This window comes from Heptranchias perlo, chromosome 33 (genome assembly GCF_035084215.1).
Source record: "Heptranchias perlo isolate sHepPer1 chromosome 33, sHepPer1.hap1, whole genome shotgun sequence".
Lineage (NCBI taxonomy): Eukaryota > Metazoa > Chordata > Chondrichthyes > Hexanchiformes > Hexanchidae > Heptranchias > Heptranchias perlo.
Window position 1 is genome coordinate 9,039,843 of NC_090357.1, and position 16,051 is coordinate 9,055,893.

The 16,051-nt window shown below is 47.5% G+C and overlaps 1 protein-coding gene across 2 annotated transcripts in view; it reads right to left on the bottom strand.

Annotated features, from left to right (window-relative positions):
• LOC137301458 (E3 ubiquitin-protein ligase DZIP3-like) overlaps positions 1-16,051 on the bottom strand; it is a 57,894-nt gene that overhangs the window by 18,295 nt on the left and 23,548 nt on the right. For both annotated transcript variants that reach the window (XR_010958295.1, XM_067970960.1), the window contains exons 13-25: positions 15,634-15,769; positions 14,959-15,013; positions 13,347-13,423; positions 12,637-12,671; positions 11,593-11,648; positions 9,598-9,909; positions 7,234-7,539; positions 6,019-6,708; positions 3,434-3,627; positions 1,972-2,043; positions 1,506-1,562; positions 984-1,048; positions 141-192 (exon numbers count right to left, since the gene is read on the bottom strand). Coding sequence is in view for 1 of the 2 variants with exons in the window: in XM_067970960.1 (XP_067827061.1) it covers positions 141-192; positions 984-1,048; positions 1,506-1,562; positions 1,972-2,043; positions 3,434-3,627; positions 6,019-6,708; positions 7,234-7,539; positions 9,598-9,909; positions 11,593-11,648; positions 12,637-12,671; positions 13,347-13,423; positions 14,959-15,013; positions 15,634-15,769 (2,107 nt within the window). In the remaining variant the exon portion in view is untranslated. The remainder of the gene's footprint in view (positions 1-140; positions 193-983; positions 1,049-1,505; positions 1,563-1,971; positions 2,044-3,433; positions 3,628-6,018; positions 6,709-7,233; positions 7,540-9,597; positions 9,910-11,592; positions 11,649-12,636; positions 12,672-13,346; positions 13,424-14,958; positions 15,014-15,633; positions 15,770-16,051) is intronic.

Genomic DNA, 16,051 nt, shown 5'->3' on the forward strand with positions numbered 1-16,051 from the left:
CACACCAACATCAGCCACTGGGACAAGGTATTGCAGAGTTCTAGGCATTTCGAGAGCACCCAGTCAGAACAGGAGGTAAGGAAACAAAAAAAAAAATCACAGAAGTTAGTGAATTTCAAGGAGACTGCCAGGATTCCTACCTCATTCTTCTCCCTGATTTCCTGCTGTGATGCCTGGGAAATGTCCTCCTCCCTGTCAGTGAACACAGACACTTTCAGTATTCAATCTTTGGGCTATTTTCCGACAGAGACGTAAAATAAAGAGTAATAATGAAATAAGGCAGGAGCCACTCTAAGAGCTTTCTGTCTCAGCTGTTCTCTGCTGCAGGTTCCAACTACGCAGGGACTCGACAAGCAAAGTAACTACTGGGGCAGACAAAGTAACATTGCTTTTCAATGTCGTCGGCAATCTCTGGGCAACAGTATACACGTCTTCAAATGTCTTACCTACTTTCTATGCCTGTGGCCAACACAGAGAGGGGACAAAAGGAAAGACAATTGCTGCTCATTTCAAGTCCATAGTGGAGGGGAGGAGAGGGAAGAGAGAGGCTGCTCACTGTTTGGTAGCAAAGTTACGAACAGTTCTGTAAACACTGTACAGGTCTATCGAAGTGCTGGAGCTCCAGTTCCTCAAGCCAAGTTCCTCACTTCAGCTCTGCCGCCACGAGGAAGGAGGGGGGGGCGGGAGAAGTGAAGCAAGGCGTTTGCCTGCGGGGAGGAAGAGGAGGAAAAATAAACGGGAGGGAGGGTCTGTTGGGTCAAGCTGCCCTCAGCAGCCTCTGATGGCTGGACGCTCGACAGCGCTGGAAGAGCCTGCGAGCAGCCTTCCTGCCCTATTGGTTTGTGTGAGGACGGTGCGGGGCTGGGAAGACCAGACCCCCTTGTAGATTCCTGTGCAGAGAATCACTTTTAAACCCATAATTTCACCTTGGCCATTTAAAAAGCCCGTCTGTCCGGGAGATGCGGTCTCTGTTATACGTGTACCTGTCCTCGTCTGCCGTGCTCTCCATGTCCTTCTCACTGACGTTCTCAACGGGAAGTAGGGACTTCTAGAAAACACAATGTGAAAAAAAAGGAATTGTTTATTCTACACTTTGAACACAATAATACATAATTAAAGAAGATACTGTGTGTCAGGGCTCCCCCCAATGACCAGGTGGGTAAATGCACAGCCCCCAGTGTTGTACGGAATCATATATCGGTCCAGCTCGATCACTACTCTGTGTTGAATCAACCGGGAAGGCCTCGGCGAACTCAGGCCAGGGAGGAGGAGGAAGAAAACCAGCAAGGATTTCTGTTCCTGGAAAGTGTGTGAAGGCAGCATTCAATCAGAGTGTGATGCCCCCCAGGTTCAAATAGTCTGTTTAAACTCACACGTGAAGAATGGTCACTTGGATGAAGTACTAGAGAGAGCAATTGGTCCCCTTGGAATTGTGGCCCAGCACGTCACAATGCTTTGCCGACCTGGACAAACGGGAATGAAAATTGGAAAGTAAACTAAAATACCTTTTTGCCTTTGGTCTTTTTCTTCTTTTTCTTCCGACTGGTTTTCTGGGGGTCGTTCTGCAATTTAAAATAATTTTTTTTTAAAATTAGATTCTGTCAAAAAAAAACTTCACGGCGGAATATAGTTTGACCCGAGTGGGGGGAATGAACCAACGATAGTCGTAGCCCAGGCTGCTCGAGTTATTGTCTTTAAGTCTCTGGGGAAACAAGGCAGCAGGTGCGATGGAGCACAGTTTCGATCCTGCCATCCACAGAGTTACCTCATCTCGGGGAGAGGTTCTGGGGGTGTGTGTGTTGGCGGGGATGGGGGGGCGCGTAGAACCTCTGTACTGGAAGTGATGCTTTCTCACAGGCAGGAAAGAAATCTGGAGGTGAGGGACTATCGTTGGTCCGTACCCAAGAGTTCCCCCTAACCCCCACCCAGCTTCCACCAAACACAGGGAGAACGAGACCCAGTAACACTTACCGAACTCTGTGGCTCTGAAGGCTTTGAGCTTCCCTCCACTTTCTCTGTTACTTGCGATGAAACTGAAATTTCCTGCAAGATTGAAACGAGAAAATGATGAGCTCCCTTGATGGATCAGCGAGTTAATCCAGTGACCTCCTGATCCACATAGGCCAGGGAGGTCCCAGGGGTAGGTCCTCTGTACATGTTAAGTTACCTGATCTCAGTCAAGCCCACCAGTACTGATGCTGCGATTGGGCTCAGTGCCCCATGTCAGGGAGGGGAAGAGTGATTCCCTTCGGACCGCCTGAATATAACTTCTTCACAGACACAGGAAGTCAAAATGCATTACTACTTTTATTTTAAACAAAAAGGTGAGACGTGAATGAACTACTGTATGGAAGACCTGGGTTTGCATAATGCTCTTGGCTGGTTGTTGATACTGGTATGGACAAGGGGCAACATTTTCCTGCCTGCATCCACCACCGCCCCTCCCCCCGCAATGGAAGAACACCTCGTAACCACAGTTACTTGGGCGCAGGCCCAGCTCCACCGCCAAGAAAAGCCCGAGAAATACAGGGGCAATGTAAAAGACGTGCAGATCTGTTTCACCAGGTCTCTTCCCTTTTTCTCCTGGCTTTTGCACCTGGGGAAAATCATCCCTGAAGTTTCTACCTCACCAGAAGGATTACGGTTACAGAAGAAAGGAAAATAGAGGAAAAATAATACACATGCTGCTTTCTCTCCCCCCCCCCCCACCCTCCGACCCCAACTTTCTTTTAATACATTCCCACACTCCAGCATGTGGGCCGTACTCTTTGTGCCCACGCGACGTGGAACCAAACCAGTGGTGTTGCTCGCTGCTGTTCATGTAACCTGCTGAATAGTCCCACATTGCAATGGCGGCTTGGTGGAAGCCCCAGTGCACTGTGGCATGAGGCGGCAGGAAGCGAGTTCATGTCCCCAATCCTCCAAGCAGCAAGCCACCCATCACCACCAATGGAGGTGCCAAGGAGAGGCCAATCCCTCAGCCAAGGGAGACTCGACACCAGCCACATTCCCCAAGAGGCTAATTCCCAATGGGAGTCCCAGAGACGCAATGACCTGGCCACCTGCTCACTCACCCACTCTTATCAGCCGGGGATTATGCACGGAAGAAAAAAGGTAGAAAATACATCAAACGGGGGAGGGAGGTGGGCGAAGAAGAGTTAATAGAAGAACTTGAAGCGATGTGAAAAGAGCAAATGCTGGAGGTGCATTGCAGGTTGACCAGTCTCTGATAGACAATCAAACTCTACTGAAGGAGTCCCTCCCGAAATGCAGGCATAAACGGTACGACTCCCTTCACCAGAACTTTCTTTCCCTTTTAGGGGCTGCTCAACCCGCCGTGCGTTTCCAGCATTTATTTTAAGCAGCGAGAATCGGAATTAAGAGTGTTTGAGGTTAGAAACCCCGAGGTGAGGTTTCAAAGTTTCGATCCTACCTCTTCTGTGATATCTTGATCCAGTCCGGTCTGTCTGTCCCCCCCGGCTCCCATTTCTTCCGCGGTTTCTTTTTCGTTCTTCCGTTCAGGTGTGGAATTGTCTTTTAGCAGTTTAAGATTCTCCTTCACTCCTGGCAGAGACTCAGCTTTGCTCTCCCACATTTTCATTGCGTCCGTGGGTTTTGCCCCCATTTCTGCAATGTTAAGAAAGCGTTTGAGGACTCCTCCTGCTGTCAGTTAGTTCCTGGTGCTCTACTAATCTGCACGGAAAAAGCAGCTTTTAAAAAGAAAAACTGAAAATGCTGGAAATACACAGTGGGGTCTGTCGACATCTGAAAACAGAGGGGACAGGGCAGAAATGGAGATCAATAAATGCGAGAGCAGCGAAATATAATAAATGGGGGAAGGAGGAGGTGAGGAAGAAAATAACAGGCAAAAGTCCGAGGAGTGATGGCTCCTGTCCGAGAAGAGTTAATGAGTTCAATGGCTGCAAACAGTTTTGTTTTTTTTGCAAAGCTGAGCCACAAATGGAGATCATCTCAATGAGGCAATGAAAAGGCACGGAAATATACATTGGGAAAAAGAACCACCATTACGGAAAATATGAAATAAAAACCATGCAGTGGGTCCACCAGCTCTATGAAAACACAGCCAACGTCCTAGGTACAGACACCCACTCTCTCCTCCCCCCGGCCGGAACCGCATCCTGAGGAAGGGTCAACACTTAGGAAGGAACATAGGAACAGGAGTAGGCCATTCAGCCCCTCGAGCCTGTTCCGCCATTCAATTAGAACACGGCTGATCTGTATCTTAACTCCATCTACCCGCCTTGGTAACGTAACCCTGCCTTGCTTCACAAAAATTTATCAATCTCAGTTTTGAAATTTTCAATTGACCCCCAGCCTCAACAGCGTTTTGGGGGAAACATGCTAAATAAACAGAACCCACAACAAAAGGGGAGAACAGCCTGATCCTATATAGAGGCAGGAACAAATAAGGCCTAAATAAAAATATATAAATATACAATATTAAAATCCCCCTATAGGAAGAGAAGGACGCTCTTATATACTTCTGGGGAGAAAAATTAAAATTTTGGTTGCCCTTCAGACAAGGATTGCATCTCCAGAAGTAAAAAGCACAAAGATAAGTAACATAATGGGTTCAAATCCCACGGGTCTGTGATCCTGATGTTAATCCTTGTCTAAAAGGCAATTTATGTTGAGGACTCCATGTCTTCAGCACTCTTCATCCTCCTCTAGGGCATAACTCTCTTGGCCAGGATGCTTATAGGATTCCCTGTTCTCAGTTGGTGCTTTGATCAATCTTTCCCTTTATCTCACTACTTCACTTTCTCTTCTTTTCCTCTCCAATATCCGCCCCCTCCTGAGGGCACTGACTCATGCTGGAGTACGGGTCCACATACAGGCACCAGCTGCCCTCCTGTACCTCACAGAGGTGGCAGTAGGAGTGTGATTCAGGAGCAGAGGCCCTGGATGATTTTCTCCCTTATCCACCCCAACAGCATGGAGGCCAATTGTACATCCCCTACTACAGCTCTGCCTGAGATCAAATCTAGTTTTCATATCTTCACACTCTTCCCTTGGAGAGAACAGGGTGATGCAGTGAAAGGATTCACAGGCTGATGGACAGTCTGAGGTGAACGCTCCTCCCATGGTTGTAACCCTCTTTCTACCAGCCGATAGGATGGTTAATTCTACATGGTGGGAGGATCTAGTGGGCTCCCACAAACCATACGATGGTGTGGGGGAGGGGGGGGGCGGAAGAAATACTTGTGAGCTGCATCCGGTGGGTGTGACGCAGGCATCTCGCTGAATATCAACCCAGAATTCATTGCCGAAGCTTCGGTCTCCACTCGCCGGGACTGTCTGGAGTGGGATCAGAACCCTGCACCTTCTGACCCAGAGGCGGGATTGCTCCGATTAAGCCAAAGGCTCACTACTATCAAATCGAGTCTGCATGGCTCAGTCCCACACTGGGCACGGCATTTCCCAAGTCAGCCATCAGAGACGCTCCCCGCTTCTTTTCTTTACACTAACCCTTTCTTTGCTCGCCTCTCAAAATAAAACACTAACTTCCTGACTGGGATCGCACTGTGCCTAGAAACAGCACAAGTAGTCAGAGATGCTTTCAGGTATATTAGAAGCCAGCCAAAGCCATTTTACCCAAATCAGAATTTCAGAAGCAGTCAGTTAACTACAATTTTCTTAAAATCTGACATTGCAGCACTCCTTTAGGACTGCATTGGAGTGTCAGCTTGAATTATGAACTTGAAAATCGTTATGGGACTCAAACCCATAACTTTCCGTCTAAAAACTTAAAGAGCTACCAACAAAACCAAAACACCATCAACAAGGAGAAAACCAAAATGAGGATAAATTCCCTCTGGTCACTAAAGTGTAAGCACAAACATAAAGGAAGTATTCATAATTTTGCAAATCACAGGGAACCTTCCCATCACATTATCCTGGTTCTGCCCAGTGGGAAATATTGGTACAATTGCAAGCTCTCTGCTCCGCAGCTGGAGCCAGCCCTAAGGAGCTGTGAAAGGCAAAGTTGGTCCTTACGCAAGTGGTTTTTCATGGCAGTCATGTACTGTCCGATCATGTCTGAGCACTGCCTCCCCATGAATTCTGCAATCTGCTCATGGTCCTTCCACAATAAATAGCCGGGCTTGAACATTATATCCTCAATCTCCTCACGGTCTTTGCCGAGGCGACAGAGGGATTCCTTCGTCTCGCCCCACATTGTTAAAAACTCCGCCTCCGGCACGCCCATGTAACCGTCCCGCGTTACCAACCGCTTCCGCAGGTACAGGAGGCGCAGGAGGCTGCCTGACTTCGAGGGGTCGTCGGGGGACGGCTCCACTTTCCAGCCCTTCCTCGGCTGCGGAAAAGACTTGACGTGCATCATTAAAAAGACGATCAGGGTAACGTCATATTTCTGAAACTCCAGCGGGGAAGATTTCTGTGGATACAGCAAGCCCCAGTCGGAGTGGGAGAGGAAGGTCGTTTGGAACTCCCGGAAGTGGCGATGCAGTTCTGGTTTCTTTAACTTCTTAATCTCTGCCTGCAGGTCCCTGAGTGGCACGTGCTCGGTGAAAACCTTCTGTGCCATCCGCGTTCCTTCCAGAATGATGAGGTACATTAGACGGAAGAAGTTACAGTACGAGTTTCGCTCATCGGCTGGGAGATCCTCCCGTCTTCGAAGCTTTTTAAGTGGCATGTATCTTTTAAAACGAGGTATGTATCCATCGCCTAGAGGGAAGGGGAGAAAGGGCAAGTGTGATTTCATGAATTGGCACAGGGTGCGGCTGAAGAGTTGCAAAGATTGTATATTAATGAATCATAGAATCTTACAGCACAGAAGGAGGCCATTTGGCCCATCGTCCCTGTGTCGGCTCTTTGAAACAACTATCCAATTAGTCCCATTCCCCTGTTCTTCCCCGTAGCCCTGCAATTTTTTCCCCTTCAAGTATTTATCCAATTTCTTTTTGAAAGTTACTATTGAAACTGCTTCCACCGCCCTTTCAGGCAGGTAGGAGGAGGCTTGTGTGGAGTACAAACGCTGGCATGGACCAGTTGGGCCGAATGGCCTGTTTCTGTGCTGTAATACAAACCAGCGATTGAACCTAGGACTTGATCCTCATGGCCCAGTACCGCACAAGAGCCATTGGGGAAGCTGTACAAGTGATCTGTACTCAAAACTATAAAGCTCCATTGCAGAAAAAAGCTAACCAGCACATGAGGCCATCAATCGTGTTCCATCTCTCCACTACTTACGCAGCTTTTCAAATTCCTGCTGGAACTCGTCAAGACATTTTTTTAGTGTCGGGAAGGATCCTCTCTCTTCTTCTAAAAGGAAAACAAACTCAGCCTTCTCTGCTGCCGACTTCATGTACACAATTACTTCCAGCAGCCGCTGGCCCCTGTGCATGGGCGAAGTCTTCATTAACAGGTCATTTTCCACGTCTGTCAGAATATTTCGAGTCTGCAGACTGTAAATAAGGTCTCTTAAAGGGAGGCCGCTCAGCGGTTCTGCCAAAACCTCCAAGTACAGGTACAGAAAACTGTCAGCACAGCTGTTCCCTTTAAATGAAAAAAAAAATTGAATAGTATTAGCGTTTAGTTTGAACGGTTTTAGGTGTTTAAATACTGGAACCGTCTGACAGCATCAAAATCCAGTCAGCTTTTCCCCCCTCACGTTATTGTACGGCCTGGAGTGCAGGTCTATGACTCGGCTCTTCTTTGTTCTTCCATCCTCCCCTGAATGTGTCAAACCCCCCCACTCTGGCACAGTTCCACGGGTGCTGGGATAACTTAGCACAGACCTGGGTTTGGAATCTGGGCCCTTCCTGGTCTGCGTGGTTCAGAAATGGAAACTTCACCTTGGAGCCAGAGTTGGGAGAGCTCTCGAGTTTCTAAGCAAAGCGTTCGGATCAAGGACGTTTATCCTAACCTTTTTGTTCTCTCCCTTTTTGTGCTCATCAAGGTGAGGGATGTCTGTGGCGGGGAATGGAACGCCCTCCATTTCAGGCGTGCGGTATCAGCACCAAGCACTCCCTGGCCAGGTACAGCACAGCCAGACACCGAGCCAAGAACCCCGATTTTAACGTGCGGTTTGAGAAGGGGTGGGGTGGGGGTCACGGAGCCAGTGTCAAGCTCACGTGGCCAAACCGACATGAAGCCCGGGCCATTTTAATCCCCCCGGGGCCTCACGACTATCTTCAGGGACTGACTCCCACCCAAAGCCAGCGGGATTGACGAGCAGGCCAACGGGCGGGAGCGGGATTTCGGGCGGCAGGAGGCCACCGCCGGGAAGCTGAGGGAACGGTCTCCGACAATAAGGTAAGTCGTCGGGGAGGAAGTTGGAGGACGATTGCAGTTGGTGGTGGGGGGGGGGGGGAAAAGAGGTGGTCAGGGGAAGCCTAGGGCACGGGAGACCCAAGATTTTCTCGTTGGGGCCCAGAGGAGCACTCCTGCTTCTCCTGGCCCACAGCAAACCGTTAAAACTTTACAAAATCTCAGCTTGTTGGGCCTCTTCCGACAGTCGGCACTGTGCGCACTCGCACGGCCCGGGGTTAAAATCGCGTCGGGGTCCGAATGACATCATTATATTTATATGGCCCACCCCTGCTTGCAGCCATGGCCTAACTCCCCCCATCCCCCCCAACCTCCAACCCCAAAACCAGACTTAAAATAGCAGCTGGCCGGTGCGCAGTTGTGAACAAGGAGTTAAGTACTCTGCCCCTATTTTAACCCCCTGCATGCCCCGTTCTCAACAGGCCCGGGAGCAGGGGTGGGGGGGTGAAAATCGGGGCTAGGCTCTCTCTAGTCTGCCCCAACAATGTACTTCAGTCCCAATTGCAGAAGAGCCTCCCCTCTACTGCATCAGGGTGGGCATTTTTCCATTTCCCACATCAACCATTCTTACTGACATTGCTACTTAACACAGAGTTAGAGGCAGTTTTGTGCTGTAGGCCCATGGTCACTAGGAACTAACAGTAACCTAACTTGGTGGGATTATGGTGCAGATGAATGATACCCGGACTTCAAGGGTTAAGTTACGAGGAGAGATTACACAAATTGGGGTTGTATTCTCTAGAGTTTCGATGGTTAAGGGGCGATCTGATCGAAGTTTATAAGATATTAAGGGGAACAGATAGGGTGGATAGAGAGAGAAACTATTTCCGCTGGTTGGGGATTTTAGGAGTAGGGGGCACAGTCTAAAAATTAGAGCCAGACCTTTCAGGAGCGAGATTAGAAAACATTTCTACACACAAAGGGTGGTAGAAGTTTGGAACTCTCTTCTGCAAATGGCAATTGATACTAGCTCAATTGCTAAATTTAAATCTGAGATAGTTAGCTTTTTGGCAACCAAAGGTATTAAGGGATATGGGCCAAAGGCAGGTATATGGAGTTAGATCACAGATCTGCCATGATCTTATCAAATGGCAGAGCAGGCACAAGGGGCTGAATGGCCTACTCCTGTTCCTATGTTCCTAGATGAGCTTTTAAGCACACTACTCAAATTTGGAGTGCTGTATTCTAATTCTTTATACGTGGCCAAGTAACTAAATAGCCCATAAAGCCAAATGATTTGGAGAGCTCCGTCCTGTAGAATCACCAGGAAAATTTCCAACATACCCATTTCTTCCAGATTCTGGACCCACTTGGAAAGCTCTGGCTTGAGACCATCGATTGCGACCAGCACGGAAGTAAACTTGCGAATCTCCAGATTGGAGTTCTTTTTTAATACAATTCGAAGGAGGGTACCAAGCTTCGATGGGGCAGTGCTCTGCTTCTCCACCTCTTCCTGGTCGTCTTCAGAGAGAAACCGCTTCAATTTCAAGCGGTATAGCAGGAACGAGATGTCCTCGACGCCTTGTGTTATCAGCTCCTGCTCCGAATGGACTGCTCTCCACAGGCGACATTTCGAAGGGTCAAAAACAATCTTATCTGGAGACGGTCGAAGAGAATAAAAATTGGATCAAATTAAGGTTGATGTTACATACGCACATATCTGCAGTGTGCGTGGTGTCTCAAAGAATAATGCAGACCTCTTAATTGTCCCGATTTTGCAATGAATTTCCTGTTACACTGTCCTGCCTTCAGAGTGGCAACCACAAGTTTAAAACTAATTTTGTGTTCAAAATTAAAAGGGTTTTGATAACAACAACAACTTGTATTTATATAGTGCCTTTAACGTCAAAAAACCTCCCAAGGCACTTCACTGGAGCGTTATCAACAAAATTTGACACCGAGCCACATAAGGAGGTATTAGGACAAGTGACCAAAAGTTTGATCAAAGAGGTAAGTTTTAAGGATCTTCTTAAAAGGGGAGAGGTATAGAGCCAGAGAGGTTTAGGGAGGGAATTCCAGAGCTTAGGGCCTAGGCAGCTGAAGGCACGGCTGCCAATGGTGGGGTGATTAAAATCGGGGATGTGCAAGAGGCAAGAATTGGAGGAGCCCAGAGATCTCGGAGGGTTGTAGGGCTGGAGGAGGTAACAGAGGTAGGGAGGGGGCGAGGCCACGGAGGGATTTGTAAACAAGGATGAGAATTTTAAAATAGAGGCGTTCCCGGACTGGGAGCCAACGTAGGTCAGCGAGCACAGGTGATGGGTGAACGGGACTTGGTGCGAGTTAGGATACAGGCAGCTAAGTTTTGGATGAGCTCAAGTTTATGGAGGGTGGATGATGGGACAGGAGAGCACTGGAATAGTCAAGTCTAGAGGTAACAAAGGCATGATGGAGTAGATAGTTCCGTTTCCACTGGCAAGAAGGTCGGTAATCAGAGGACACAGATTTAAGATAATTGGCAAAAGAACCAGGAGGGAGATGAAGAGAATTTTTTTCACGCAACGATTTGTTATGATCTGAAAGGGTGGTGGAAGCAGTTTCAATAGTAGCTTTCAAACGGGAATAGGATATATACTTAGAATCATAGAAGTTTACAACATGGAAACAGGCCCTTCGGCCCAACATGTCCATGTCGCCCAGTTTATACCACTAAGCTAGTTCCAATTGCCTGCACTTGGCCCATATCCCTCTATACCCATCTTACCCATGTAACTGTCCAAATGCTTTTTAAAAGACGAAATTGTACTTGAAAAGGAAAAATTTTCTCGGGTATGGGGAAAAGCAGGGGAGTGGGACTGATTGGATAGCCCTTTTGAAGAGCCGACACAGGCACGATGGGCCAAATAGCCTCCTTCTGCGCTGTATGATTCTATAAACTACCCTCCAACCTAAAACTGTTGGGACAAAACGAGTCTCAGATACTATTCACTCAGAGGGATTGGCACCTCATTGTATTTTGATGGTGCAAGTTTAAGGCTGTGTGTCATTTAGGTAAAATAAAGGTGTCGATCCTTGCAACCGGGGGGGTGCGGAAAAAACAAACCAAGCACATACCGGACTCTTTAAAACATCTTTAAATTCTATTTCGATTTATGGAAACTGTAACAATGCATTAAATTCATTAGAAGCACATAAATAAAAGGAAAATACTAGCTTATTTGAAAAGTCGTGGATAACCCCATATAAAATAAGTGTCATTAGTTTTCAGTGTCTCGCTGGTTGGAAGATGTAGATTAATGTAGAGAATCAGAAATAAGATGGATTTGAGGCTAATCCATTTACCTTCAATTTTTGCTTCTGTGGGAGATTTTTTCTCGGATCCGTTTTTCTCTACATATCTAAAGTACAGAGATGTGTGAAGTTCGTTAATTTTAACAAAACACCTTCATTTTATTTTTCTTGCCAATTTTTTTTCTCCTTCGCCTCAGGTGCAGGCGCCAACTTCTTGCTGGGGCGGGATTCCATGGCCGCCTCATTTAAATGGTCATCCTTCACGCGCGAGCCCAGACAGTGAGGCTCGGCGGGCTATTCGACTGCAGTGGGCGTCACCACTGCACCCAATTCTGTTTGTAACAGATGTATACACACTTCCAGCAAGGGTGAGTTCATTTGCCCCCAACCCAAGGTCACTGAGGCCAATTGTGTCACTCCCTAAGAGCTTCCTGACTGAGATCAGCTAACTCAGCGCACTCCAGGGATCGAGTGTCCTGGCATTGTCCTGGTGTGTGTATGGGTCAGCTACTGGATTTTCTGAGCCACCAATGGGATTTCTTGGGTTTTTATCCCCTCCCTCCCCCCCCCCCCCCCCGTTTCCCCTCTGGTAGCTCAATGAGTGCTGATGTGGTGCTTAGCCATTCAGATAAGGGCCGGTGAACGGAGGTCATGTCTGCTTGTGTTGCTGGTTCAGGAACGATTCGAGAAAGAGCAGAGAGCTGTCCCGGTGTCCTGACCAACATTCTCCCCCTCAAGCAATGCCATAAACAAAAAAAAGAAAAACAGGCTAACCCCGGTCATTCGTCGCACTGCTGTTGGCGGGTCGTTGTTGTGTGCGAAATGGCTGCCTCAACTGCCGACACAACAGCGACCACTTGGGCGAGATAACGGAGGACTGCGGGCGCCTGTGGAACTGCACCCCTGCAAGGAGGCAACACCATCAGGGGGAAAGGAGAAGGAGGAAAAACAAGGGGGAGAAGCAAAGAAAAAGAGAATTGCTAGCAATCTCTTATTGCTATGTCACATGGCACAGTGCATTGGTAACCCGATATGCCATGCCATGCGGGCGGGGCAGCTCAATTTTTAATACATATGATTTTTTCCTCTACTTACAATTGGCTATTGGGATCTGGAGGAAGTTCTTCACACTAAAAAAGGGGGAGAAAAAAAAAAGAAATCTTATTTTAGAAAACTACTACAGTAAGAGCTCACAGGGCAATTACAGATGAGGAAGGCCCTTTGGCCCATCTTAGTTTGTCCGTCCACAATGGCCCTAAAGTCCCCCCATTGCAGCATCCAATTAGTTCTTAAATGATTCCAGGGGTTTCACCTCCAGCACACTATCCAAAGTCCATTCCAAGTACTGATCACTCCCTGCGTGAATAAGAACTTCCTGATATCAGTCTTGAATTTACCTTGTACTAGTTTGAATCTGTGGGCCTTCATCTTTCTCTTGCAATTTAGTTCAAAATAATTGTCGAGATTTACTCATAAAAGGTATATCAGATAGTAAGTAACATGCATCAGATCACCTCTCGGACACCACCTTTCAAGGCTGAAAAGCCGGTCTTTCTCTGTTCTTTCCTCATAACCCAGACCTGTAACAGTAAGGATCAGGCTCGAGGCTCTTCCCTGCACTGCCTCCAGTGCTTGAATGTCTCCATGACTGGAACTTCCCGAGTGTATTTCAATTTAACATTTACCAAACACAACGTAGGCCTGTTACACTTCTGACACACTTTCCCCAATTTTGCAACGCTGGAGGGGGGGGCGCGGTGGGAGGTACTGACGGCACAAACCGCACACCCAACATATGCTTTTACCGGGTTTTTCTTTTCAGCTTTGGGAGTTGACTTCTGGCTTTTAATGCTTTTCTCAGGCTCCTCTTCAAGGATCTCATCTACAACAAAACAAATGGATAGAGGGGTGAATGTGCACACCAACAACAGCAAGTTGCATTTATATAGCACCTTTGATGTAATAAAATGTCCCAAGGCGCCTCACAGGAGCATAATCAGACAAAAAAATTGACACCAAGCCAAAGAAGGCGACATTACGACATGTGACCAAAAGGATGGTGGACGAAGGGAGTCGGGGATGCGTAAGAGGCCAGGATAGGAGAAACGCAGAGTTCTCGTAGGGTTGTAGGGCTGGAGGCAGTTACAGAGATAGGGAGGGGTGAGACCACGGAGGGATTTCAACAAGAGGATGAGAATTTTAAAATCAAGTCGTTTGGGAACCAGGAGTCAACGTAGATCAGCGAGCATAGGGGTGATGAGTGAACAGGACTTGGTGCGAGTCGGGATACGGACAGCACGAGTTTTAGATGAGCTCAAGTTTATGGTGGGTGGAAGATGGGAGGCCGGCCAGCAGAGCATTGGAATAGCTGAGTCTGGATGTAGCAAAAGCATCGAGGACGAACCAGACAGACCTCAGCTCATATACTTGTTCCTGCTCGCCCTGACTCCTTTCCTGATCTTCTGGGTTTGGTTCCATTCCTCCTGGCAGCCCTCCTTCACCTCATCCAAGGGGTCATGTGTGACTCCAGACAGTATAGGCAGACTATTCGATTGTGTGGGAAATCATAGCCAACCTCAATCCTGTTCTTGCCCAACTGGAACATATGTATAACCTACCAGTGGGGGCAGGAACCCCGACACAAAGGGTGGTAGAAGTTGGGAACTCTCTTCCGCAAACGGCAATTAATACTAGCTCAATTGCTAAATTTAAATCTGAGATACATAGCTTTTTGGCAACCAAAGGTATTAAGGGATATGGGCCAAAGGCGGGTATATGGAGTTAGATCACAGATCAGCCATGATCTTATCAAATGGCGGAGCAGGCACGAGAGGCTGAATGGCCTACTCTTGTTCCTATGTTCCTATGCTGTTACCCCCCCATAGTCCAGGAACTGCAGCACCCCCATCACGAGCTCAAGTGCAGCTGTGCATAGACCAGAAATCAGATCTGGATCCTTCCTGGTTTACGTAGCTCAGTTGCACACCAGATGCTACCTTTGCCTATAAGGCCATCGGGGGTGGGGGGTTGGAAGGGAACTGTTTCTATTGTTCAATCTCTAATCAGAAATCTCACCTACTTCTACCCAGTTTACACCATGAACTCCATGAATATCTCATTCAGTTTGAGTCAGCGCTTAATGGACCCCCCAGGGTTTACACAGAGGGACTGCACGCAGTGAATTTCATGAGTCAGGAGGCATACAATGAACGGCCAAACACCAGCTAAGCAGATGGGAGTTTCTAGCTTATTTTTTCACAAATGGGAGATGGAAAAATTCACGCAAGAAAAGTGATGGGAAAGTGCAAGAAACACACAGACATAGACAGACAGACAGATAGAGAGAACAAACCAGAGAAAAGAAAAGCAATTGGAAAAGGAAGTGCGTGTGGCAGACATTTTTCTCCTCTGACTCACCAAAAATCTCGTAGTTTTTTTCGGTTAAGTTATCAATCAGGTTTTCCCAGGCTGCCTGGAAAAGGAAACAAGGAAACAAGGCTAATGATTTTTCTATTCTTCCTCGACACTACTTCACTGGGCACCAAAATTCTTGATAAAAGGAAACTCCTTCTGCCATGGAGAATTCAAACCCGACACAGATTCACCTCATTCACTCATGTAGCACTGAGCCTGCTTGTAAAGCCCATTTATTTTAAATGGGTTATCACCTCCATTAAAACAATGGGTTACCACCTCCATTAAAACAATGGGTTATCACCTCCATTAAAACAATGGGTTACCACCTCCATTAAAACAATGGGTTATCACCTCCATTAAAACAATGGGTGGAGGAATGTCATATGAAAGTGTTAATTGTTCATCGGCTATTATGGCCAATAGTAATTTATAGCCCAACATCACGTTGCTCCAGAGGAAGCTTGAGATACCACTGATCGGGGCCCGGGGATAAGAGAAGAAGCCCGTGGACGCATCCCCCCCCTCCCCCCACCCCCCGCTCTGACTGCGGAGTGGGAGGAGGAAGTTGCAATCCCATTGTTCACGTCTGGATTGGGGCCTGGCCTGACTTTATGAAGGAGGAAATATTTTTCAAAGTTATCAAAGAAATTCAGACCTGATGAATCTAAAATTTACCTGGAATTCTTCCCCTCTGAAAACTCGGATTGCTTCGTGTCCTTCCAAAGATTGAAAATAATCACGGCCGTCGTCTGAGTCAGACACCAGCTCAGGCATGGGGCTGTCCTCGCCACTCAGGATGGTCCCCTTTTTACTGAATAAAGCGTAACAGGGAAAATAAAATAGGAACAGGACTGAACAATGACAGGAGAAAACGAGACATAGGAACATAGAAACAGGAGACGACCATCCAGCCCCTCGAGCCTGTTCCGCCATTCAATTAGATCACGGCTGATGTGTATCTCAACCCCATTTGCCCGTCTTTGCTCCATATCCCTTGATACCCTTACCGAACAAAAATCTATCAATCTCAGTCTGGTAAGGTTCAATTGACTCAGCATCCACAACCTTTTGGGGGAGAGAATTCTATTACCCT